Source organism: Lissotriton helveticus, chromosome 2_1, assembly GCF_964261635.1.
Source record: "Lissotriton helveticus chromosome 2_1, aLisHel1.1, whole genome shotgun sequence".
NCBI classification, from domain to species: Eukaryota; Metazoa; Chordata; class Amphibia; order Caudata; family Salamandridae; genus Lissotriton; species Lissotriton helveticus.
In genome coordinates, this window is record NC_136059.1 from 882,856,847 (window position 1) to 882,883,602 (window position 26,756).

The window sequence follows — 26,756 nt, forward strand, 5'->3', positions numbered from 1 at the left end:
TCCGTTTGCACACGCTAAAAACCTTTGTGCATCTGGCCCTTGAATCGAATTCAAGATTGGGTTGACACAAAAAAACATTCTCGCTGATAAGCAGTTATGCTTTGATGAAGCAATTCATTTGTTTCTAATTCGTACTAAATATGTAATTTTTAAAGGAGCACTGCAGTGTTGAACCTTTATTGATCTAAAGTCCGCCTTTGAGCCTAGTTTCTAGAGACCGTTTATGGGTTGTCCTTGAACAACGGGAACTGAGCTACTTATCATTTTAAGAGGCTTACCTCATCTACATAGAGATATTATGTCTAAGGTACCTTTGGCCCGAATGGAGAGTTTACCAAAGAGTTTTTGGTGACTTCAGGTGTGTGCCCATTTCTTCTTCTCTACTTTTGACTTACACTTGAAAGAGCTGAATCTCAGTAAACCCAAACGCTGCAATTCTGTTTGTAGATGATGCTGTCCTCACTTTGACAAAACTCTCCGTAGTCAAGAAATTGAACATTTCGTAGATTTCTGTCATAAAAAACGACTGATAACAAATGTAGCTAAAACTAAACAATGATATTATAACCTAATCGACCCTGACTTGAATGCTCTTTTTGATTTAATAAATAACCACTTGAACATGCGGTCCAGTTTGACTATTTGTGAATGTGTTTTGATATAAAGTGGACCTGGAGCAAGCATAGAGCGAAGGCTACAGCAGCCCTACAACAGGTTACGGTTGTTATTATCCGAAGCAAACTAAAGATCGCCCGGTCAATAAGTACCATACTCCATGTATAGGGGAGCCAGAGCAGTTACAGAAGCAATCTAAGGGGTCAAGACTTGGCGTTTTATAAGACACTACTGGCCTGATTACAAGTAAGGGTGCTATTTATTGCACCTGGAAAATAACAATACTTTAGGCTTCATTATTTACTAGGTGCGATAAACAGCACCTCTTATGAGTTAACGAGGAAAACCAAAAAACTAAAACAATAAACAAAGGAACAAATATAAGGTATAATATTGCATTGGTTGATTTGGCACCTCACCAACAGGGGCGGCTCTAGGCTCATGGTGGCCGTGGGCAGGGAGCATAGGTAGGGTGCCCCGGAAGAAGGGGTCTGGGCGGGGTGGAGCACGGAGGCCAGTGGAGAGGGCGGGTCAGGGTGTTTGAAAGTGGAACAGAGCCGGAGGTCGCCAAATCCCAGCCAGGGGCCGCCACACAAATATGTATCCATCCTCAGAGGATTAAAATATTAAGGATATATATTGGCGTGGTGGCCCCTGGGGTTTGGTGGCTCTGTGCAGGTGCACAGCTTGCACATGCCTAAGGCCGCCCCTGTCACCAACCTTTCTGCAGTCCTGAAGGAATTGGAGGGCAGCCCCACAGGGTGTGTGCGGAGCATGGATAAATCTCACATCTATAACGGTGAGGAAGCACAATTACAAGGATTTTATGTGTATTTCTCTAGCTATAACAATGCTTTGAAGGGGTTCTCTCTCAAATAGTCTTCGGGACGGTCTCAGTCCACCCGTTCCCCCACACTGCATGTTCCTTGGAGGCGCATGTATACTTAATGACAAACGACAAGATAACTGTTAGGAAAATAAATATTCAAAAAAGCTTACGTGGGGACAAAAACGGTCCGTAGTGATAACAACAAGGAGGTTCAGACCATAAAACTCAATACACTGCGACTCTTTGGGGACCAACCATTGTAATAAACAGGTATGTAATTTGGTTTTGTGTACATTCTACGTCTTTTTTTCTCGCAAAACCACAATCTGACATTAGGGGAAATCCTAGTTTGTCCTGTCTGCTACACAGAATTTGCTTCCACAGTGTGGTCAATCTAGATTTCACCTTAGACTTTTGACTACATTTGACTGAAGGAGGCCATGTTTGAACACAGACTTTGATACAAAACATTGCACAACCATTGGAGGCACAGCAACATGGAACACAACACGGTCAGCAGGCATGATCAGCAACGTGGCAAAGCAAACAGTATATACACAAATACAGCACAGTGCAAGCAAATATAATGCAAGCCAAAGAGAGAAGATGCATTCCTGTGATGTGAATGAATGAATGAATGAATGAATGAATGAATGAATGAATTGGGATTTTATATGGCGCAACTTAACCCCGAGGCATCAAGGCGCATCTGGTGAAAAAACAGCTGAGTGGTCGGAGGCACCTGGGAGGAGCAAATATTACAGGTAGGACTCTGCGAAAAGCCAGGTTTATAGATTTTTACGAAAAAGGGGAAGAGATGGCTGGCCCTTAAGGTCGGCTGGAAGCGTGTTCCACAGTTTGGGGGCGAGGAAGAAAAAAGCCCTCCCTCCCCACCTGGCCTTGACGGTCCGAGGGATCGTCAGAAGATTTTTGTGAGCCGATCTCAGGGCCCTGCCCGGGGCATAGAAGGACACGAGAGAACCGATGTCCTCAGCACCCTGGCCGTGAAGAGCACGGTAAGTCAGAACAAGGACCTTAAAGTTAATCCTGGCCTGTACAGGCAGCCAGTGGAGATTTTTTCTGCTTCCTGAAACAGAAACACGTCTGGGGGCATCCACAACAAACCTGGCTGCAGTGTTCTGGATAATTTGAAGGCGATGAATAAGCTTTTTGCTAATGCCGAGGTGGAGGGCATTGCAATAGTCTAGGCGAGGAGAAATGAGGGCCACAACAACCTGTTGCCGGGCATCGAGGTAGAGGTAGTGTACTAGTTTCCTGAGAATCCTCAAGACCCCACAGCAGGTGGAAACAGTTTTGTCCACTTGTTTGTCAAAAACAAGTGCAGTGTCGATGGTGACCCCCATGTTTCTGGCAACCAGGGACGGCTTGGGACACATTCCAAGGGAGGGTGGCCACCAGTCATCCGACCAAAGATCTTGTTTGCCGCCAAAGATGAGGATCTCAGTTTTTTCCCCGTTGAGTTTGAGGAAATTCGAGGACATCCAGCCTGCCACGGCTTCCATGCAGTTCTTAAAATTAAGGGCCGAGGACTCCACAGAATGAGATAAGGAGACCATTATCTGGGTATCGTCAGCATACGATAAGACTTCCAGTCCATATGATCTAACAAGCCTTGCAAGTGGGGCCACATATACGTTGAACAGTGTAGGGCTCAAGGATGAGGCCTGTGTGACCCCACAATGCAAAGGCTTAGCAGAGGAAAGGAAGTCCCCCAGTTTGACCTTTTGGGCACGGTGGTTGAGGAAGGATGTCAAGAGACCCAGAGCCGGTCCTTCCACTCCCATCTCACCAAGACGCCTAGCCAGGATGGATGGGGACAGGGTGTCAAAAGTGGCTGTAAGGTCGAGCAGGATCAAGATGGTAGTATGACCTCTGTCGACCTTAGCACGGATGTTATTGACCACCACTGTGAGGGCTGATTCGGTGCTATGCGCCTTCCGAAAGCCATGCTGAGATGGATCTAGCAGGTTGGCATTGTCAAGGAAAGCGCTGAGATGGCAATTGAGGTGGGCCTCAAGCATCTTGGCCGGGGCAGGGAGAAGGGAAATGGGACGAATTTTTTTTAGGATACCTGGATCCAGAGTGGGCTTTTTCAATAAGGGTTTTACAATAGCCAGCTTCCATGATGCAGGGAAGACGCCGTTTGAAATTGCCAAATTCATTACATAAAGATAAAGGGCAAGCAGGACTTCTCTGCAGTCTTTCAATATTTTGAGAGGGCAGGGGTCCAAGGGGGATCCTGATTTAAGTCTGTCAAGAAGAACAGTTAGGCCTTCATGGGATAGAAGAGGAAAATTGGACAAATGTCCTAGAGGGACCGAGAGCGAAACGGGACGGGACGGGAGTCCGAAGGTAGGGCGGAGTCCTGAGTGGAATTAAGGGCTTCTAAAGCGGAGTGAATATCCACGATTATGGTGTGAAAAAACGTGGAAATCTGGTCACAAAGTTCTTGAGACGGGACAATGGGATCTGGGAACGGAGTAAGAGACAGAGAGTCCACAATTTTAAAAAGATCTCTAGGGGAGCTGAGGGAAGTGGTCAGGTTGGTCGGATTGCGACCTTATATCCTAATATGAGGTTTTTATGTTTGGTCCTTTCGTCTTGGCCTTGGCACACTCAAAAGGGCATACCATTAGACATTGTGAGATTGAAATGAACAGATTTTATACCAAGAGCAAGGGTTCTTTTGCTAAAAGCCAGCAAGTGATAACAAATTCAAAATCTCCGATGGAGATGTTATCTTGCAATTAGTGCACACAGGGCATGCAGTACCCTAAAGTTGCTAGATTTAGAACTTATGTTTGAAGATCCTTCCACTATGACCTTTTGAACACCCACAAAAATAAAGGAATTATACTGGTAGTAAAAAACCAAAGATCTCGTTAGTTATGTCGAGACTCATTCTTTGATGTTTAGTTATCTCTCGCATAAGAAAGTAAGATGGGGTTAGAGACTCATGTAAATGTGATCCACTCTGAAGCACAGTGCTCATTATATGTTCAATATCTGGAGCCAAATAGAGTAAAGGAAAATAGCCTGATAGATATTGCATTTGTGTAATAAGGGCAAAGGAAACTATCCTGCACGCTATGTTGATCTGCCCCAGGTTGGTGCCCCACACTTGAATTTGTCTGCCTTTCATTCGAAAATTATAATGTAACTGATATATCTGAAGCTCTAACTATGTGTCATAGAACTGATTTGCCCTCACAGTCACCTTTTATATATGGACTGCTTTGATTATGACAAGTGGACCTGTGAGAAAACATTAATTTAATGGAGTGCCCCTGAAATATGGCAACCTGGGCTGTTTAACCCCTTCGATGCTTGTGACGGAACGGTTCTGTCACGAGCGCCGGTTGGGCTGTGCTTATGACGGAACCGTTCCGTCACGACCACGCCTGTTTCTTAGAACCTTCACCACAGAGCGAGAATTCGCGCCGCGCTGAAGGTGTTAATCCGTTTTTTACCTTGTACATTGCCACTTAGGTCAGGCAACTGATATTATTATATCACCTTTTTATTGAAAAGGGCTAATAAACTTTTAGCTCTAAGACTTTATATTTATTAGTCATTTGGGCCAGATGTATGACGGAAAATTGCATGCGCAAATGGGTTTGCGACCCATTTGCGCATGCAATTTTACTCTGGCCATGTACAAACACTATTCTGCAACTCGCGAACCTCTTCCCCTTTGCAAATGCGGGGGAAAATATTTTTTAGGGGCAGGCAGTGGTTCCAAGGACCATTACCTGCCCTTAAAAAATTAAACAAAAACGTTTCATTTTTTTAAAAAATGCCTCCCGTTTTCCTTTAGGGAAAACGGGCTGCATTAAAAAAAATACTGGTTTATTGAAAAGCAGTCCCAGACATGGAGGTCTGCTGAGCCCAGCAATCCACCATCCCTGGGAGGGCCAGCCATTCCCAATGGAGTCGCAAATTGCGAGTGCCTCATTAATATTTATGAGGCTAGCATTTTGCGACCCCCATTGGGAATTACAATCACTGTCTCTGACACTGTTGTACATTGTAAATTGCGACTCGCAATTTGCGACTCGCAATCGAGCGCAAATTGCGAGTCGCAAATTACACTGGTCTTACATCTTGCCCTTAATGAATTACCTACATTTTATCCACTTAATCTGTGATACTTTTTTGTGAATTTAAATAATGTATTGGTTAATTTAATATTGTACATAGGTGTGACTACAACAGCAAGTGGCTACTCAAGTAATTAAATAAAATGTTTATGTTGTAGATAAAAGAAAGTCTAAGAATTCAAAAGCATCAGAACCTGGAAGAGGAAAACGATACTCTCATAAACTGTCACAGGAATACAACATAGAGACAGTGGTTGTTGCTGACCCATCTATGGTTTCCTATCACGGATCTGATGCTACCAGAAGGTTCATCTTGACTATATTAAATATGGTGAGTAAAGACTATCCTTTCATTCAACAATTGACGGATGTTGTGTTGGGTTTATGGAAGGTATTGTCATTGTCTTTGTTGGTATTTTTATTGACATTTATGTAGCACATTGGTTGATTATATCTCAATCGTAAGGCATGCATATTATGTTATATTATGTCTAGTGTATTTGTAGTTCATGCATATCAGCTGGAGGGTGGGTGTCCTTGTACCAGTACACGTGCTGGGTCCTGACTGGCATCTAGTTAAAGAGCCAGGATTTGAGTTTCTTGTGAAACTCAAGGACAGAGCTAGCTGCTATGATCTGCAAGGGGAGTTTGCTTGAGGCTTTAGTAGTGAGATGTAAGAAAGCTTGACCACAAGCTCTAGTTCTGTGGAGGCAGGGGGGTGAGATTCCTGGAGGCTGGCTGAGTGGTGGTTTCTGGATGGCGTATGGAGGCTGATTCTGCTGTTCAGGTAGGTAATGCCAAGAATGTGTAGAGCCTTGTATGTGTGACTGAGATGTTTGAAGAGAGTGTGTTTGTGAACTGGAAGCCAGTGTAGTTTTTTAAGGGGTTTGTGATATGAGTGGGCGTGGGGTGGAGTGTAAATCTAGCTGCTGCATTCTGGCTGACCAGGAGACATTTGATGAGTTGGGTGGTGATACCCATGCAAGGGTATGTAGTAGTCTAGTTTGCTGGTTATTAGGACTTGGCTGACTGTTCGCCCGGAGTCGAGTAGGAGACACTTGAAGATCTATCTTCTTGAGTAGTTCCAGTGTGTGGAAGCAGGATGATTCCAAGGTTTTGACTTGCTTGGTCACAAAGAGTCTACGCCGGCATCACCCAGAATCTCCCCAGGAAACTATAGCACTCTCGTGGAAGCCATATCACTGAACACCTCAGAGAACTCCACTGATTCCCAGTCAACAAAAGAATCACTTTCAAGCTCCTTACACACGCGTACAAAGTCCTCCACAATGGAGGACCAGCATATCTGAACTACAACCTCGCATTCCATGTACCCACTAGGCACTTTCATTCTGCCCAGCTGGCCCTGGCCACCATCCCTCAGATCCACACAACTAAAACCGGAAGAAGATCCTTCTCGTACTGCACTGCCAAGACCTGGAACACCCTCCCTGTCTGCCTAAGACAATACTTGTCGCTAACCCAATTCAAGCAGGATCTCAAGACCAGCATCTTTGACTGAACCCCAGCGCTCAGATGGTTCAGCAGTTCCCCCACCTCCCACCGTCTTAAGACCCAAACGAGTGAGTAGCCATTATTTACAAACCGTGATTGATTGATTAATTGAAAGTATCACTTCTATTTTGTCGGAGTGGAGCTTGAAGCAGTTGACCTTCATTCACATGGCAATTTCGGACAAGTCAGTGACCGAAGGTGGTCTGGGTAATTGGCATGTCATCCGAGAGGGTAATGATGAGTTAGGTATCATCTTCATGCATCATGTTGATTCAATAAGATCTGATGATGCCAGCAAGCAAGGTCCTGTATTTGTTCAAGAGTGTAGGACTAAGCAAGGATCACAGGGTACTCCACAGATCAAGGTGATGGCTATAGAGGTGTAAGGTGCCAGGCTGACCTGTGAGGAAGAAGTAGATCCATCGGAGCACAGTTCCTGTTATTCCAGAGTTGTGTAAGTAATGGCTGAGGATGGTGTGGGAGACGTGTTGAAAACAGTAGAAAGGTCAAGTAGGATGAGTGCTGCTGTGCTTCCTTTGTCCATGATCATGAAAATATCATTGGTGGTGGCAGTGAGGGCAGTTGCAGTGCTGTAGTTGACTCTGAACCCGATTAAGAGGGTTCAAGGAAGTGTTTGTTGTTGAGGTGGTCTAAATGTCACCTGTTGATCTTTTTTGCATGGATTGTAGCTTTATAGGGAAGCAGGGAAATGAGTTAGTAGTTAGCCAGTATCTCCGGATCTGCTGAGAGTTTTGCTAGGATAATAAGAATGGTGGTGTATTTCCAGGTTTCCAGAAAAGTGGGAGAGGTGATGGAAATATGGATCGCTCAGAGCATATAGCAGATGGGGCTCAGTCCACTGGTGAAGATGAAGTGTGGGAGGCAGGGGCTAAAAGGGGCTCTTGAGTGCATTGTTCACATGGTTTAATGCTGTTTCTGTCACAGATATTGTGGGCCAGCAAGTCAGGGTGATTCCTGGGGAAGGATTTTCTCATTTTTTGGAGGGTGGCAAAATTAGCTGGCGAAGTTGTTGTAGATATTGCTTATGTTGTTGTAGAAGAAGTGGGAGAACTGGTTTCAGAGCTCCTGAAAGAGAGTCATGTTGATGGAGCTGACAGCATGGAGGTTTAGTTTTTCATAATTGTGAAGAGTTCTTTGGCATTGTTGGCACTGTTCGTCATTTGGTCAGTCAGGACTGAGTGCTTTGTGTATTGATTTACTTGTGTGGGTGACAAGGCATGAGTTCAGTGTTCTTCTGCCATTCTCATCATGTGTGTGGCTCCAGCTGCATTCCAGCTGCTTGCTGTGGCACTTGGAGAGTCTGTGATCTTCTGTGGGCAAACTTGATATGGTCTTGTCCTGCGGGTGACAGTGGTTTTGAGTGGGGCCAGGGAGTCTGCACAGGAGGTGATCCAAGAGTCAAATTGAGTGATGCATTTTGTGAGGATGTCTCGGAATTGTGAGCAGTTTGTGGTTCAGAAATCTAGGCTTCTGAGATTGTGCTCTAATTTCTTTGGGTGGTCTTGGAGGGGGCAATTCCGCATTCGCAAGGGATGTGCAGATTGAAGCCACTCAGGGAGTGATCTGTCCATGTAAGGTGCATGGGTTGTTCTGCCGTGAGTTACTGTAGTTCCTTAAGATGGGGTCGAGCAGTTGACCTGCGGTTTGGGTGGGGTCCTCCAAACTTTGGATGAGTCCCTGAGAATTAAGGTTGTCCAGTAGGTTGGTAGTGTTCAGTTCTGTGAGGTCTTCCAGAGGGAGGTTGTGGTCTCCAAGGAGGATAAAAGAGCTGCAGTTAAGTACCAAGGGGGTGATGAGTTCCTTGATGGTGTTTCCAAAATTGGCAATTGGGTCTGGTGGTCGATAGGAGATGGCTCCGCCAACGGAGTTGCTATTGGTGATTTTAAATATCAAGGCTAGTTGTTCCAGGTGAATGTTGGAATTCGTGGAGGTGGTGGAGCAGTTGATGTTTTCTTGATGACTAGGCCTCCTCTTGATTTGCCAGTTGTGTCTTGCCTTGTTATCTTGAAGCCAAGCAGGACAGACATAGCAATGTTAGGGGCCAGTGTCAGGGTGGGCCAGATTTCGGTCAAGAAGAGGAGGTCCAGGAAGAGGTCTTTCATAAGGTCTTAGAGAGTAACAGTGAGCTTGAAGAGGGAGCAAGTGTTGAGAAGGAGCCCTTAAGTGTGCGGTTTATGTTGTCTGTGGTGGTGTTGTCTGAGGAATGTTTGTGAGTGTGCTCTGCTGCATGAGACATGGGAGGAGGCAGAGTTCAGCTGAAGCAACAAGTGGTGCAGGAAAACACACCTTTGTTGCAAGTGGGTATGGCGTGGCCACCGAGATGGGAAGGTGTTTCCATTTTCCTGGTGTGAAGATCGGTAGCAACAATAGCACTAGGGGCCATGGCTAGAGGGAGGAGAAACCGGGCCCCTGGCACTGGGTGCGGGCTGTCTGTGAACAGGCAGTGACAAGCTTGCTTTTAGCGTGTCTGGCCCCTATCTGCCAATATGTAGGTGTGGGAGTGGGAAGGCAGGGATGGTGGGCAGGCCTGAGTGGGGACCGGGGCTGGGGGTAAGACCGAAGCAGGAGAACACAGTATGAGAAGAAAAGGTAGGAAGGTCCCAGAAGGGGCAAAGAGCACACAAAGGTCTGAAACAAAAGATAAGGAGAGAGGGCGAAAAAGGCTAAAAGATGGCGACCATCAATGCAAAAAAATAGGAAAAAAAGTCCAAGCAGGGCAAAAAAATTGACAAAATAGGAGAAAAATGATTCAAAATTAGAAATAAATGCAGACGACAAACAGCAGTAAAAGGAGAAGTGATGCATATTAGCAGGTGACAGCACAATGCAAAAGGCAAAAACAATAGAAAAGTATGCAAAAGAAAAACTTTGGCAAAAAGTCAAAGAGATGCAAAGAAGTGTGTGAAAGCAAGGGGGACAGATGCAAAAAAGCAGAATCAGTGGAAAAAGGTGCAAAAGAAAATGGAAAAATGAGAGAGATGAAAAATAGATTGTGAAAACAAGACAACCAAGCACAATGCAGTGATGCAAGAAGAAGGTGAAGCCAAGAGGGAGAGAGAGAGAGAAAGAGAGCACGAGAGGGAGAGAAGCATCAGGTTATCAAGGGTAAGAACCCCAGCTGCACAGTAGTATGTCCTCAAGGGCTAGGCCTGGTCGAAGGTCCATGCACAGGTAAGTCTCAAGTAGTTCAATTTACAAATTACCAGCACTGCAGAAAAGGCTTGAAAGGCTAACTCTTCAGAATCGCCCCCTACAACTGGAAAGGCAATGTTGGTGGTTGTAATTAGAACATATCAGACAGGGGCTTACCTCATAGTGACTGGATTCTGAAATCCCCATATCCATGACTTCCAGACTTTCTTATGCATATTGGTTTCAAGAAACCACAAAGCCACGCCAGCACAGTGAAACATCATCTATATATATGAAAACAAATGTATGTCTGTCTGTCTGTCTGTTTGTCCTTTATGCATTACTACACAATTATTTGATCGCCATGAAACTTTGGGAAGTTGTTGAGTACACACCCGCGAAGGTTTCTAGAATACAACTTTGTTAAATATCGGCCCCCCAGGGCCCTCATAATCTTTCGAATATGGCGCAGAATTAGAAAAATCATCAGTGGCTCAGAGCACATTCTATATTAGCAGCTACGAACAACGATGTAAATGCCATCAATTTCAGCATTCAAAACGGAATACCAGGCGAAGCGACAACGTATAAGTCCATCGATACTGTGATGAAACAAGACAAAGGGGCATATTATCAAGGACAGGCGATACATTATCGCCGCTTTTATCGGCAGGAAACTGCCGATAAAGCGGCGATAATGGCCTTGATAATATGCTCTATGAATTCCAATCGAAGCCCATGTTAGATGTGTTCACATGGGCTTTTGTTAGGCATAATGCTCTGGGTCCACCGTTGTCTCTCGTATCCTCGGTTGATAGGTCTGAAGTAAAATTAGACACTACACTATGTTTTGAAGGCTAAGTACTGGCATTAGTATAGCCAGTTACTTCTTTATCTTCTAGCCAAATCGTTTCACTCGATTTCTCTAGATCACTTAGCATTTGTCAAATAAACTATGTATTATTTATTTTATGTTTTTATTTGTAAAATGCTAGTGCTTCACTCAGGGGGTTTCCGGGAGATAACTCTCACTTAAAGGAAAGAGATCTAGACAGCTCTGGTAAAGAGCGAGGTTTTGAGTTTTTTCTTGTAAAGAGGGAAGATAAGGAGTTGGTGCAAGGACAGTGGGAGGGTTTTCCAGTAGCCAAATATCAGAAGCAGCAGCCTGCCAATTCTGTTTCAAATATTATGAGGCATAGAAGACAGGCTAAGGTTGACATAGGGCAGAAGGAGCGTGGGGTGGTAGAAAGAGTCGTTCTTGTTAAGAAGAAATTGACCTATATTATGCTGAGCCATTTGTGCAAAACAGAATCTTGGAGAGGGCACATTTGAGCATGAGTAGCCAATGGAGATTGCTGATATGAGGGGTGTTAGAAGAGTGGGCTGGGAATTTGAGAACAAGATGGACCGCAAGTTTAGGATGATTTTGATCCGGCGCATCAGATAAAGATACCTAGATAAAGGGCATTCCCATTGGCCATGAAAATATGATTGTACCACAGTTTTCTGCATTGCTACGGGAAGCCATGTACACACAACCTCAGCATTTTCATGATGGAAAGCTGGTTGCTTACCCGTTATTGACTTGGACTGTCATAGTGAGATCCTGACCCAAAAAGATTCCTAAAGTTTTGAGAACCGTGGCTGGGTGTAGTGGCGGCTGGTGACATTTGCAAGTGGTGAGTCGTAAAATTATTGTCAGACTGCATCGAGGCGAGCGAGCGTAGAGAGCGAGCCCAAACAACCTTCCCCCAAGAAAAATTCGAAAAAAGAGTGGACAAATGGTGCATTTCAAGCAAATTTGAGAAAGCAAGAAGGTTAATTAAGCAATTGTGAAAGTGCGGTTATTACATTATTACAAATGTAATATAACATAGGTAGCTGCTTATTCAGTATAACCACAGAGCTTCATAGGAGACTTCGAGATACAATGCATTGCTGAGTAATATCAACGGAATTTTTTTTTATTAGCCACAGTGCTGTAGCAAGACTACAAGAGACAATATGGAAACATGAAAAAAGGTCAAGGTGCTGAAAAATAGCCTGAACATGAGCTTTCCAGTCCAGGACATGAGCTCAGCAGCACCCACATGTTTAACGAGCATACCTGCCTCACCCAGGGAACTGGAAACCAAACACAGGGGAATATTACATGTTTAACACGCCAAAAACCAGCTCCCCACCTTCAGTCTTCATGCTGAATAAATCAAACATTCACCCTAGTCACAGATCTCGGTTAAATCCATTTTTTTTGCATTCAACGCCAATCCAGGTTAGAACCAGCCATATGCAAATGAGTCTTGACGCTGCTCCCCATGGGAACAGTCCAGCCCGAACTGCCAGTATGACAAAAATACATTATAAAAAAGTGGTTTGCTACTGCAATACTTATTGGTCAAACTGCAGCATGCAACACAATTGTTAGAATTTAATAGCAGTCCCACAAGAACAAATAGAAAGGTTGCTACATCCTATGAGACACAGGGAAATACCATCCATTCCTCGACAAGTGTAAAACTAAACTGGAGAACCTGAGAATGCACAATGGCAAAAGACACACTAGGAGTGTCTGCACCCTGGATCCCTATAGAGAGATCTGTAGAGGAGGTATAACTGGCACTAGGTGCGTTACTGTGGACATGGCTTTGCACCCGGAGGAAGTAGACAAAAATGTGAGCACTGGTGATGTATCTCATTTCTGCAACCGAACAGAACCAACAGGTGGTTATGTTTGCATTGCTTGTATAACAATAACGTCCGACCACACTACAAAAACAAGATGAGATGGGGGGGTTTTCACCAAACACAGAACTGTTGGCAAACATATCAGCACCGGAAAAATACAAGAAGCTTGGGACTTGGGCTAAGGACTGTCTTCACAGTTAATTAAATACGCATAACATGACTATCGTCCTTCGCTTAGTTTTTCTAGCAAAACAGAAATAATTTCAACTTATTATCAGAGATCACAAAACAAAAATTTAAGGATTACTACCAATTTAAAAATTGCGACACAGCTGGGAGGAGGAGATCTCATTGTTCCAGCATATCTGTAAACATGTCCCTCTGTAAAGTGTTCCCACTCCATGTGACATTTGTGGCTTGTATGAAAAAGTTGAGTTGGCAGAAAGTAAAAAACAGCTGTTTACGAAGCACCTTCAGTTTTATGGAGATGGTAAAGATTCCTTGATGTGACGTGGCAGCAGAGCAAGGAGATTAAATCTCAGAGCTCCTGCTGACTATGCCCACCCAGGAGCACACACACAGTCCATGACAGCGGACTAGCTCAGTGGCAAAAAAGGACTGTGGATTCTCTAGCAGTAGTTTTCTGATAAATGGCAATGGTAAAAATAGCATATGTGTTTGTGCATATGGCAACAGGTTGGAGATGCACCCAGTAAAAGTAAAGTGAGGATAATTGGAGAAGAGGTGTCTATCTCCATTGATGAATAATCGAGAAACTTCATCAATGATTCTTAAGTACTTGCGTCCTTGCCAACAAGAGATGGGACCATTACTGTGGTCGTCGTTCATATAGGTATGCCGAGCATGTAATCTCTCCGGTTTTCTTGCATTTTGTGGAATTAGAGTTAGTCCCTTCCCTGACTGAGACATTTTGGGAGTAAGCACTGGTTGGGTTTCACAGGCATAAATCTCTGAGTCACAATGCAGGAAAAGGCATGCGGTCACATTTCCACTCTTTCTAGCTTGGTATTTAATACGACTTCTTCCCTACAACCAGATCCTCTTGGCTAATTAATTTGTGGGCACATAAGAGCGAATCGTGGCTGGCATTACAGGCGGGGGTGGAAATGGGGTTGTCGCGGGGCGGGTGGTGGGAGGCGGGAGGGGTTTAATTAAATAAAAATATTAAATAAATAAAAGTACTTACTCAGCTTACGGATGGGTCCGACTCCCGCCGTCCTGCGCCAATTCCTGCAGCTCTCCTCGTGACCTCGTCATCAGGAAAGGCGGCCTCCCACCGCCTCCTCCAATCACTTGGTGAGCGCAGGGGAGAGCGCCCAGCCGCACCATTTTCTCCTGCATTGAGAAGAAGGGAGAGTGATTGGTCGCGCTGGAGGGCAGGGGGGGAGTGGCTTACTCACGGTTGTGGGTACTGACTGCTTGGTCGGCTCCAGGGGCCGACCAAACAGTCAGTACCCACAACAGTGGGCAAGCCACTCCCCCCCTGCCCTCGATCACGACTGCCCACCCCCAACCAGGAACTTCTGCTTTCTCGCAGCGCGAGAAGCAAAAACATAAAATGGTAGTTGTTACCATTTTATGTTTCTGCTTCAAGCACTGCGAGAAAGCAGTGGGGGTGACGCGCAAACGCCCATATGGAGGAGACGCCACTAGCTGGTTGTAGGTGTGCTGTCTCGGTTTATAGTTCACCAGGAAGAGGACCAGGTAGTTGCTAGTTTGCAAAATAATAATACCATGATATCATTTGTCTGATTTAAACAATTACATTTCATACAGTCGATCATAGAAGTTAATGCATAAACAGAATTTGGCATGGGTGTCTGCAAAGTTGTTCAAGATGGGGACAATGATCTGGGTTTCAGCAGTATAGAAAACAATGTCAAATTGAAAGGATTGATTTGACTATCACCAGCAACAGTCACATGTAGATTATTAATAAGACCTGGGATGAAACATGAACCTTGAGGAATGCTACATAGAAGCTGAATAAGAGTAGACAAAGCTAATTAAGGGATCACAGAACGTTGCCTGTGTTATCCAAGTGGTTAAGAAAGATAGCATGAAATACCATATCAAATGCTGCTGAAAGATCAAGCAGGATCAGGGTGGTAGACTTGCTCTGATACAAGATAAGGCAAAGATCATCAATAGCAGATGGAAAGGTTGTTTTCATGCTGCTAGATATATGAAATCTAGATTGGGAAGGATTGAGTAAAGCATTGGATTCTAAAAGGAATTCTGGAAGTTAAGTTTAGCAGTGGTGGGGTCTTTGGTGAGGGAAAGGATGAGCTGGGTGTCGTCGGCGTAGGATACGATGTGAGGCGTGTTGTCGTACAAGGGCTGCGAAGGGGGCCATGTAGATGTTGAAGAGGGTGGGGCTAAGCATTGACCCCTGTGGCTGTTACTGATATGATCTGCAAAGGAAGCAGGAAGAGTAAGTCAAACATGCCAATGGATTATACACCAGATGGCACATTTATAGGTCAGTTTGTCAAAATTGGAATATGATTGTCTTCATATCTGTTTGAGATATTTACAATATTGTTTTAAGAGACCTAAACCCCTAGGTGTCCATAAAGTAGATGAAGCCTTCTTAATAGAATTCACAGTTTGTGGACTGAAGTGATGTTTAAATCATTGGAAATCCACTGGTTAAAATGATTTGCAGTGGGTGACAGGTCTTTGCTTTGTTAAGTAGAAGTGGTAGTCAGATGGCTAATTAAATTATGCTGTGAGACTATATTTCAGGCCTGAGAGACACTGGGGTCAGTAGAAGAGTTGAGTGCACTAGGTGCTAGAGCGGCACACATACTAAATGGACCAATAAGAAGATCAGAGCAAGTTATAGGTAGAGGAGCAGTTATTGAAGTCCTTAAACATTTGTAAAAACAGGATTCAAAATATGGCCAGCTTTGTCAGTGGGGCTGATAACTTACTTGGAGAGGCCAAGCATTTGCAAATTATCAATATGAGAGAATGAGGCTCTTGCTTCCAGATCTTCAAGGTGGGTGTTCATGTCTCCTATAATCTAAAAATGCACAGCTTTAAGAAAATAGGGAGCTTTCAGTTAAAATCTACTGTGCAGGCATGACAGGTGGTAAATATTTGCCCCCCTAAAGAACAGATTTAGTATTGAGCCCTATCTTGAAAATAAGGTGGTCTAGCAGGTGTAGTAGTTGGATGCTAGGTGCTTTAGAGAGTAGAAAGCCGCCTGAAACTGAACTCAGACAAGACGGAAGTCCTCATCCTAGGATCCTCACCCTCCGCCTGGGACGACTCCTGGTGGCCCCCCGCCCTGGGCAGCGCACCCAAACCAACAGACCACGCACGCAACCTGAGCTTCATCCTGGACTCCTCCCTCTCCATGACCAGACAAGTCAACGCCGTCTCCTCGTCGTGCTTCAACATCCTGCGCATGCTACGCAAGATCTTCCGATGGATCCCCTCCGAGACCAGGAAGACGGTCACCCAGGCCCTCGTCACCAGCCGTCTGGACTACGGCAACTCCCTCTACGCCGGAACCACCGCCAAACTCCAGAAGAGACTCCAGCGGATCCAGAACACCTCAGTACGACTCATCCTGGACATCCCCCGCCGCAGCCACATCTCCGGACACCTGAGAGACCTGCACTGGCTCCCGGTCAACAAGAGAATCACCTTCCGGCTCCTCACCCACGCACACAAAGCCCTACACAACCAAGGCCCAGGATACCTCAACAGCCGCCTCAACTTCTACGCTCCCAAACGCCAGCTTCGATCGTCCAGCCACGCCCTCGCCGCCGTCCCCCGCATCCGAAGAGCCACCACAGGAGGAAGGTCCTTTTCCTACCTGGCCGCCAAGACTTGGAACTCCCTTCCGACCCGCCTCCGCCTTACCCAAGACCACCTCGCCTTCAGGAAGCAGCTCAAGACCTGGCTGTTCGAGCAGTAGCGAACCCCCCCTGCCCCCCTGCGCCTTGAGACCCTCCGCGTGAGTAGCACGCTATATAAATGCTTTGATTGATTGATTGATTGATTGAAAGAATAGTAGTGGCCAGTCCCATACCTCATCTATTTGGTCTGTCCTGCCTTAGTGCAGAGTAATTGCCTTGACTATCTATTGAAATGTCAGAATTGTATCAAAGACTAAGGGCCTGACTCAGATCTTGGCAGGACTCCCATCGTACCTTCTTAGTGGCGGCTACAAGTACTCTGTCGATCTGATGGAGTCCCGTCTGCTGTATTTACATGTGTGCTGGCTGAACTGTCATCTGCATCGATAGACTATTTACCGTTGCATAAGTGACGCACCTCCAGCAGCGTGGCGGACTCCATTGCTGGCTAACATTACTCTGTCGCTGTCAAGCCGGCAGCTTTGGGCTGAGCCAATTTAGATTTCCCCACGGTGCTGACATTTTCCTAGTGGCGGTTTCCTGACGGAGTGAGTCCCTGAACGAGTGGAAACTGGTAAGTACCACACTTATAATGTGCCACTTCACAAGTAGGTTGTGTGTGGTTTAAAAATATATGTAGGTAATGTGTCATGCCTTTTTTTATGCATATAGCATAGCACACATGCAAGATACACACACTAATGAATGTACACCCACATGCACCACAAACACAACACCCACCAAAAAAAATCCATTTCAATACAGCCGTGTTAATTTTACATTGATTAGTTGTAAAATGAACACTAATGTATCACACATAAGAATAAACTTGCATGTGAGGGCAAAGTGAAAATACACTAGGCTAAAGGAAATGTTAACATATGATTCATAGTAAGACATGTGTACAAAACTTACCTTTGGTCCCAGCAACAATGGAGTTGATTAGTGTTGTGGTGAAGTTGTAGCAGCAAAGGACAGACCTGTGTAATGGGGTCCAAGATGGAAATGGAAGTTGGAAACAGAATTTTTTTCACATTTGTACCTCATTTCCTTCGAGTCTGCCAACTGAAGTATAAGATATCCCAGCCAGAGTTGTCCTAATGGGAAAGGTACATTGTGATTATGCCGGTGGTAATCCTGCCTGGACTCCCTTCAACACCTGCTTTTGCCTATGGTGCCATCGGTCTTTCGTCCATGGACCCTCTAACATCTAAATTGAGCGGGCAGACCACCAAATAAGTGGGCAGTGAAACCATTGAAAAAGTGATAATGGGACCAGATCAAGATTTAAATTAGGCCCTAAGCTAGGCTTCAGATAAAAAGAGGAGAACAGGAAAAGTTGCAGTGAGTCAGGGCAGTGGATGTTGATGAAGTCCCAGATATCAAGTTGGTGTTTTGTCACAGAACACGTATTTATATTGATACAATCAGTTTTAGTCTATTCTGAGAGCACTCGTATAGCGCATAGCTACCCATAGGCATCCCAGTGCTGGCTGTGCAGCAGAGAAAATTAAGAGGAATTTACAGAGACCGATTTTGGAAAACCCAGGTTTTCAGTGATTTCTGAAAACAAAGTTCCTTTTTGAGTGATCAAAGAGAATAAGGGAGGCTGTTCCACAGTTTTGTTGCATTATATGAATACGCACGCCCTCTATGCTTTTCTTTCTTAATGACAGGGATATTAGCCAAATAGGTGTTAGAAGAGCACAATGATCCCCCAGGTGTGTAGAAGGATATCAGTGAGCGCGTGATCCAAGGCCTTTTATGACAAATTGCCCTATTGCAATGCAGAGTGATTTAAATGTAATCCTCTCATCCACAGACAGCCAGTGGAGGAGGCATAGGGCTTGTCGGGTCAGTTGATGTCTCGGTAGGTTGTGCAGCATCTGAGCGGCTTAGTTCGATGTTTGGTGCTCCCAAATGAAGTGGATTGCCACAGTCCAGGCCAGACAGAATAAGCGCCGGGACTACCAGCCTTTTTGAGGTAAAGGGGAGGGAACATTTTGTGCAAGAACCTCAGTATATCGTAGTAAGTAGAGGCAACTTTTACTGCTTGGGAGTCAAATTTAAGAGATTTATCCAGCCAAATGGTTAAGCTCTTTATGGCTGATTTTTGGGTTGGGAGGAGGGGGGACATAGGCAGCTTGGCCAGCACAAATTAAAGGATGGATTGGGACTGTTGCCCAGGATCATTAGTTTTGTTTTACCTTAATTTAATTGTATCCACTTGGCAACCATCTCTGAACAGGGGTATAATGAGGGGGATGTGGAACTATGATTCTGGGAAAGGGAAAAGACCAGTTTCGTATCATCCGGATAAGACATAATTGAAATCCCAAAAGGGAGGACGATGTTAGCAAGAGGTCTCATATATAGATTAAACCGAGTAGGGCTCAACGAAGAGCCCTGCGGTACTCCACATTTAAGGGGTAGACTGGCTGATGTACAATGCCCCTCAAATATCTGGAAGGTCCTGTCTTCCAAAAAAGAGGAGCCAGGCAAGGGCAGTTCCGTAAATTCCAGCACCTTGTAATCTGCCTGCAAGAATATTGTGACTAACATTATCAAAAGTAGAAATAAGATCAATGAGGATAATCACTGCCAAACCTCCCTAATCTAAGAGCTTTTTAACTTATTCTGCCACTGTCAGAAGTGTGATGTCTGTGCCATGGTAAGGACAGACTCTGGTCTATGTAGAATGCATAAGATCATATTTCTCCAAAAATTCAGAGAGTTAAAGATTAATATGTATTTCCCGTATTTAGCTTATCCCAGGCAGGAGAGAAATTTGGCAATAGTTTTCAAAATCGTGGGAATCAAGGTTTGGTTTTTCAAGAGCACTTTAACAATGGCATGTTTCCACGCCACCGAAACAAGGCCCCTGGTTAACAAAAGATTTGCCATTTCGAGCAGGGTACGGAGAACCACCTTTGCTCCTCTAGATAGGATGTGTGAGGTACCGGATCTTTAGGAGAGCCCAATTAAATTTTGCTCAGGGTGTCAGGGATGCTACCTAATGTCAGAGAGGGAAAAGCAGCCACTTTCATCAGGTTACTGGCATACATGTGTTCCTCGAGGCCGCCAGTGTCTGATTGGGGGCTTATCTGAACATGCCATAGATAGTCTGAATTTTCCTCTGGAACAAGTTTGCCATGTCAGTACACTGGGCGGGAAAGGCTTCTGGAGTGGGGCCAGTTGAAGGAGGTTCTAGGAGAGATTTCACAACGCAACACATTTCACGCAGGGAATTAGTGCCGCCATTAATTTTCTCCTCAAAATATTCAGCTTGAGCATTTGTAATTTTTGCAAAGTAAGTTCTAATGGTGTCCCAATATTTCTGTTGGTCACTTCTCCATGCATAAAACAATTAGTGGGATTACCCTCTCGTCCAGAGAACCTGGGTTTATTACAGTACAAACAACAGTTTTGTTCTGTTAGATTTTGTTATGGTTCATGTACTTTCAACAAATGTCTCCCCAAACAATGCTAGGCCTTCACATATGCACAAATAGGATCCAAAGGGATTCCTAGAAAAGGAGTATATATTGTTGTTAGAGCATTGCTTCATTAACAATAGACTTTGGTATAGATGGTGAAATAACAAAACAAAGTGCTTGTGCAATCTGTGAGAGTGCATGTACAAAAAAGAAGTCTTCACATTTCATTAATATTATTTCGGCACAGCCTTGCTACTGAATCTCTAAATGTACTTCACATGTTAATGACATTTAAGGATCTTTGTGGTTTTGAGGAAAGTGAAGATGCCATAAGTATTTCTAATAATGGTAGGAAGTTAAACATGTATAACTGTTCAGAGATGACCTTGAAGCAAAGCTTGAATCAGAGCTGATAGATCCTTAGCTTCCTTCTGTTGATCCATTCATGAATAGTGACAAGACACAATAGAAGTACTGAGATGACAGTGTTTCGCTGCTCTTCTAGTTTGAAGAGAATCTACATATTTTGGACTCAGTAATAACGAGAGAGCCAAGACAGAAGAGCTGTTTTATAGGATTAGAGTATTGATGGAGCACTGTTGGATTCCAGAGGTCAAAGGACAAGGTGAAGAGTTATATGGTTATATGGAAATTTGTGAATTAAAATGAGTACCGTCCTGGCCATTGTCTTGAATTCTAATATCAAAAAGGCCCAAGAAGATGGGGGTCTAATGAACACCCTGAAAGGTAGCTAATGATTCCAGTAATATGAGGGCAATAACCCAGTCCCATCAACTTGGATCTTGAGATCATCTAAGGTAGTAGTAATAAATGACTCAATCCCACATCAGGGACAAAAGCTGACTCAGGTATCAGTCAGACGTTTGTGAATTTAGAGCATTTATTGAGGTTCATAGGAGCCAAATTTCAATTAGCTTACACACCACTGGTCTGTCTTACGGAGACTGTTTGGGGTTTTGGGACTGAGGACATGTTGTTAAATATGCCTTCTTGAAATAAAGAGTTTTCTGAGGTGTAGGGGAAAACCTGGTCCTGGTCTTGCAGATCCAAAGTACGGTGACATGGCCAGTTCGGCGGACACAAGATATCTGGTGGACGTGGACTGGGAGGTGGTGGTTCAGGTATGCTGGTCCGACATCGTGGAGGGCTTTGTAGGCATGTGTGAGGAGCTTGAGCGTGAATCTTCTGTTGACTGGGAATCAGTGGAGTTATCACAGATGTTCAGAGCTGTGGCTGTTGTGGGGGATGTTGAGGACCGGTCTGGCTGCGGCGTTTAGAACGTTCTGTTGTTTCATTAGGAGTTTCTGGATGACTCCTGCATAGAGTGCATTGCCGTAGTCGAGTCTGCTGCTGATGAGTGCGTGGGTGACCTTTTTTCTGTCCTCAGTGAGGATCCATCTGAAGGTCTTTCAAAGCAGTCAAAGAGAGTGGAAGCATGTTGAAGAGACAGCGTTGATCTGATGGTTCATGGTGAGTGACGAGTCCAGTATGATGCTGAGGTCACAATGCCGAGTCACCATTGGCAAAGCAGTTCACTACAGGGTGCAGCTAGAAATGGGGATGGCTTGATGGTCACTCGTTAGAACTAGAAAGATCAACAATAATACCATGTTCAGCATGTTATGCTGAACGAGTGGGTTTAGGAAGTGTTCTGATGAAATCTTGGCTGCCAGAGAAAGGATGATCAATTTTCCAGCACTAAAGTCAGGGAGGCCATATCAGATATTAAAGTCACCAAGAATGATCAGAGAAAGAAGTTTCGGACCAAGAGACCCTATTATGCCAGAGAAGAATTTAGCAAGGGTATTGATGGAGAAATTGCATTTCTTGCCATTCCATGTGACACAGATAACTCGACCCATACCCGCGTTGTATATGATGTCATTTGGAACTACTATTTGGAAAACAACCTCATTATTGACAGCTTCTCATCTATATCTCTGTATACTCTATTTCCTGACAAAGTTCAATTTACATTTTCAGTCAACATTAGTCTCTTCTGTATCAGTGAATGACTACGTTTGCATTAATATGATGGTAAAACATTCATCTGTACTCCAAGGAATGGCAGGTCATATGGTGCATATTATTGTAAACACAAGAGTTTTAGGTCTAGGTTTTAAATGTGCCACTGTCATACAGACCCAATGTCGCCAATAAAGACACACATTGCTCTTTGGATTCAACCTTTTGTTTTTTTGTAACCTGATACGTTCTGCCATTGGTTTGAAATCTTGTCAGTCTTGTCTTGCCTCAACCAAGAGGATTATTTTGCTTTCACCTGATGCTATTAGTATGTATATTTCTCCCTTCAATGCAGTGCCTTCTACAGCTTGCAGAGTGATAGGCCAGTCTGTCAGCTCCTTGACTCTCAGCCCCGCCGTTTCCGCTTTCCAATCTCTTGTCCCTCCCTATTTCTCATTTGTTTTGCTCCTCATTTCTCCCAGCCAACAGTCCTCTCCTTCCTCTTTCCTGTTCCTCCCTCTGTCTATTGTGTACTCCTCGTTCATCCACCTGCACGGCCCTCTTGTTTCCTCCTTCCACCCCACTTTCTTTTCTGTGTGTCTCAGCACTTTCTCACACCCACCACCCCTCTCTTTCCTTCCTCCATCCTACCCCTCCCCTCTCTCATGTATGTTGCTCTTTGTCCCCGGCCCCCAATTGCCACCCCCATCTTCAAGCAATATTCCCTCCTGGTTGCTTCACATTAGTATATTTTATTTTATGTTCCTGCCTAGAAATGAAATGTTGTCTAAATTGAAGACTCACTTGCCTTCAAAAGTGTCCTGTTTTCATTACTATCTCCTTTGAAACTCAGGTAGTAAGGGAACCTTCTTTATGGTCCTTCCTTTTTTCTGTCTCAAAGAAACTATAGAAGGGCTTTTATGAAGGCATCCTTGCTACTCAACATTTTTTTGATAAAGAAACGAAAACAGAAATATGTTGAAGGCAAGAGAGCTTTCAGTATACACACTGACTTACTTTTCATCATCAATAGTCTTTATTTTGGTCGAATAACTCTAAAAGTGCAACACGCAATACAATACAATATGTAATAAAAATAATTACAAATATCTAATGAAATACATATATACATGTTACATATAAAATGAGTTAAGATACCTAATGAAATACATATATACAAAACACAAGAGCAATTATCGAATATTAACCCCTTCGGTGTGCATGACGGCTTCGGCCGTCATGTGTCACGGTGGGCGTGTGTGGAGGACGGGCGGGGGGCGTCCGAATCCCCCCCACTATTTAAATCACCCGCACAGGGTGAAAATGTGCGCAGCACCGAAGGGGTTAAAGTAATATCGAGTAAAAGCCTACATTTTCAATCCCTCCTCCCGAATGGACAAGAACTGACTTTCTTTTCTTAAATTTGTCTTACTTTAATGTGCTCTCTCTACATGCATTAGCATATTAAACTAGATCTAATAGATTATTCATTGCTTGTTAACAACTACAACTCTGCAAATAAAGTATTACAAAAGTATTCAATTACATGTGTGGCTTTAGCAGCATTCAAAAATATGTTTGAAAGTGTTGAAATGTATGTTTAGCAAGCATTACAAACTGACAGCGTGAGACAGTGGGTTTGCCTAAGAAAAAAGGGAAAATTACTCTCACAATTTAGGAAGTTGTTAAAACTTGTGATTAGTGCTACTAAGGTAAAGCAACACAGTAATGGTAGGAATATGAATGTTCTGTACGGTATATTTACATGGTTGAATACCCCGAATTGAACTATCATCAGGAAAATGAACATTATACACATATCGACTCATTGTATGGAAGACAGACACCACCATTTTAGAGCTTTAGAAATATTATTATTGATTTAACCTTTTAAAGATATACATACAAATTAGTCAAAATGGCCTTCTTTTCTATTTCCATCAGCCCCAGAGCCGTCAGCATTCTAAACTTAGCTATCATACCGACCATCGCCTCACAGTCTATATTTTAAGATATTCCTATGGATATGCCATTTGTTTTGACTATTTATTAGTCAAACCACTTGTGTGTGAGAATCTTTGAATAATAAAAATAAATATTTCTCTTCATATGTCTTTTTATATTTTTAGGTTTTCAATCTTTTTCAGCACAAAAGTCTTGGTGTGCAAATTAACCTGCGTGTAACAAAGCTTGTTCTTCTCCATGAGACTCCGGTAAGAAAGCACTTTATTTTCTCGATGTATTTTGCTGGGAATGTGATTGCTAAGTGGAGTTTAACAAAAAATCTGATGCCTTCTGGGAGTGTGTGTTTTTTGTCTGATAACCATCAACAACGATCAATTCAACTGCTTACAGATCTCTTTACTTCATCGTGATGCAGCAATTTATTATCTGACATGCCCCTATTGCACAGATGCGGTTTCTGTAGGCCTTTCTGGCCGAATTGTAGGTTTGTTTTAAACATTGATATTCCCTTATTCCTCTCACGTACTGTTTATAATATCTCCTGGGTCAATTAGTTATAAATTCTAGTCAGCAGTAGCTGAATGGCTGAAAAGAAAAGAACCTATCACCACAAAGGGGGACATTACAGTTAACAGTCATGAAGTTATTTTCAGCTAACAAACCTTTATCATACACAATACGAGTATGCATTTTATGAGGATTGCCATTATTCATTCATCACTTGCCTAGCAAGCACCCCTGCTTTCCAAAGGTAGGCTATCAATGTATCACAAATGTTTGTGTTGCGTTGTCTATGCATGAAAAGGACCTCCCCTGCCCATATTTGATCTGTAAATAGGTCACATGGTCGCTGACATAGCCAATCCCTACTTGTAATGATACCCATTGTACTGGGTTACCACTGAAAAAGAGTGATTGTACCAGATCCTATTTTAAAGCCATCAAGCTGTCCTTATAGTATTGAAGTCTACTAAATAATAGCCCAGACACCAGAACAGGCCATTAGCTTCCATATGGATATAAGAGTATGCACTACACACATTCAACTGTGTGATTTTGGCCGATCTTTTCCTATAGTAAACACACTTTGCCCAATTTACAAAGATTGGTGTAGGTAATAAATGTGACTTGCTCTGAATATACTCATGCCTTACTCATCCTGCATTAGTGGCCAGTACCAATAGGCTTTTCAGTATCTTATAAAGTCTCCTTTTTGTGCGCTCTATGTTACCGTTTTGCTTACATTTTATGTCCACTATTTAAGAAGAGAGTGATGTAGTTAGCTGCCCACTTAGATCCATTGTGCCCTTTGAGCCTAATGGGTTCCTATTATTATTTACTGAAAGTCACAAACCTCAAACTAAATTGATAGTAAATGGATAAAATAAGATTGGGATACGAATATGGTGCTAAATAAAGCTAGGTGTAGTTGGTTGCAGAACTGGAAATACTGACCACCAATTACAATACCGCAACGTGAACGAGATAGAGCCTCAGCAGTTTTCATGTTTGTGCCTAATACGTTAGCTGCATTTTTTAGGACCTAGACTTTTCCATTGTTCTCTCTGTCTGTTAGGTCTTTCAGAGAGTAACTGCTTGTGTCTTGTTTGCTGATGATCAACTTGCTTCTGGTGTTCCTTCTTCTGCAGGAAGACGTACCATCGTCTTCACATTCCTGCTTTTATGATACCTACAATACATATGCATTAGACATTCTGTTTCTCGTTTTTTAAAAATTATCTTTATTTAAGTCAGTTATCGGTTGAGAATCCAATGCACTCAGAAAATGCTCTGTAAGTGAAGTGCATAAATTGATTTCATGGCATGCAGCCCTTTCTCGAAGTAACCTTCGGTACCTGCATTATGTCCATATTTTTAGCCGGTCCAATTACTTTTTACCTGACATTTACCAGTTATTCAAGAAAAATGTATTCTTTTTGCCATAGTAATGATGACATGTAATTGATTACAATGGATTCAATGGGGCTCTAATGACTACTCAGTTCAAACAGAAATCTGGTACCCTGTGCTTGCTGTTAAATTCTATTTATTTCTAATTCAGCAAATCTGTCTGGTACAATTGTCAATTATTTAAAGATACAACTGGGATTCTTCTATAATTAGTGCAATCCAATAACAAATATAAACTAGTCTATCTGGCTTGAATCAGCCTTCAAATTGGCTCCCTGTATCTGTACTTTTTCCATCTCTTGTCATGTAAGTTATGTTGTCTACTAAAATATAGCAAAGATGTACTTTCTTAACTCTACATGTGTTTGTGTGTTTGTGTGTGTGTGTATTACCCAGTGGCCGTCACCACTGGGTAGTGTTAGTTAGGTCTTAATTTTCATAGGATTGTTGTTGTTGTTTTTTGTACATAACAACCAAATGTGCAAATTTGCAAGGTGTCTATTATGTCTTTGATCACGGCTAAGTTCCTAGCTTCATTAAACTACCTAAATAACATTTATAACAATAAAACAAAATCAAGCAAGCCCTGGTCAGGAGTTACTAAACAAAGAGGAACAGCATAGATAGTCCACAATGATCACTAACA

General features: G+C 43.4%; 1 protein-coding gene across 1 annotated transcript in view; it reads left to right on the plus strand.

Moving 5' to 3' along the window:
- Window positions 1-26,756, plus strand: part of ADAMTS19 (ADAM metallopeptidase with thrombospondin type 1 motif 19) — a 1,315,906-nt gene that overhangs the window by 297,964 nt on the left and 991,186 nt on the right. Inside the window, exons 4-5 of the mRNA XM_078675613.1 lie at window positions 5,724-5,896; window positions 24,364-24,447. Of these exons, the coding sequence (XP_078531739.1) occupies window positions 5,724-5,896; window positions 24,364-24,447 (257 nt within the window). The remainder of the gene's footprint in view (window positions 1-5,723; window positions 5,897-24,363; window positions 24,448-26,756) is intronic.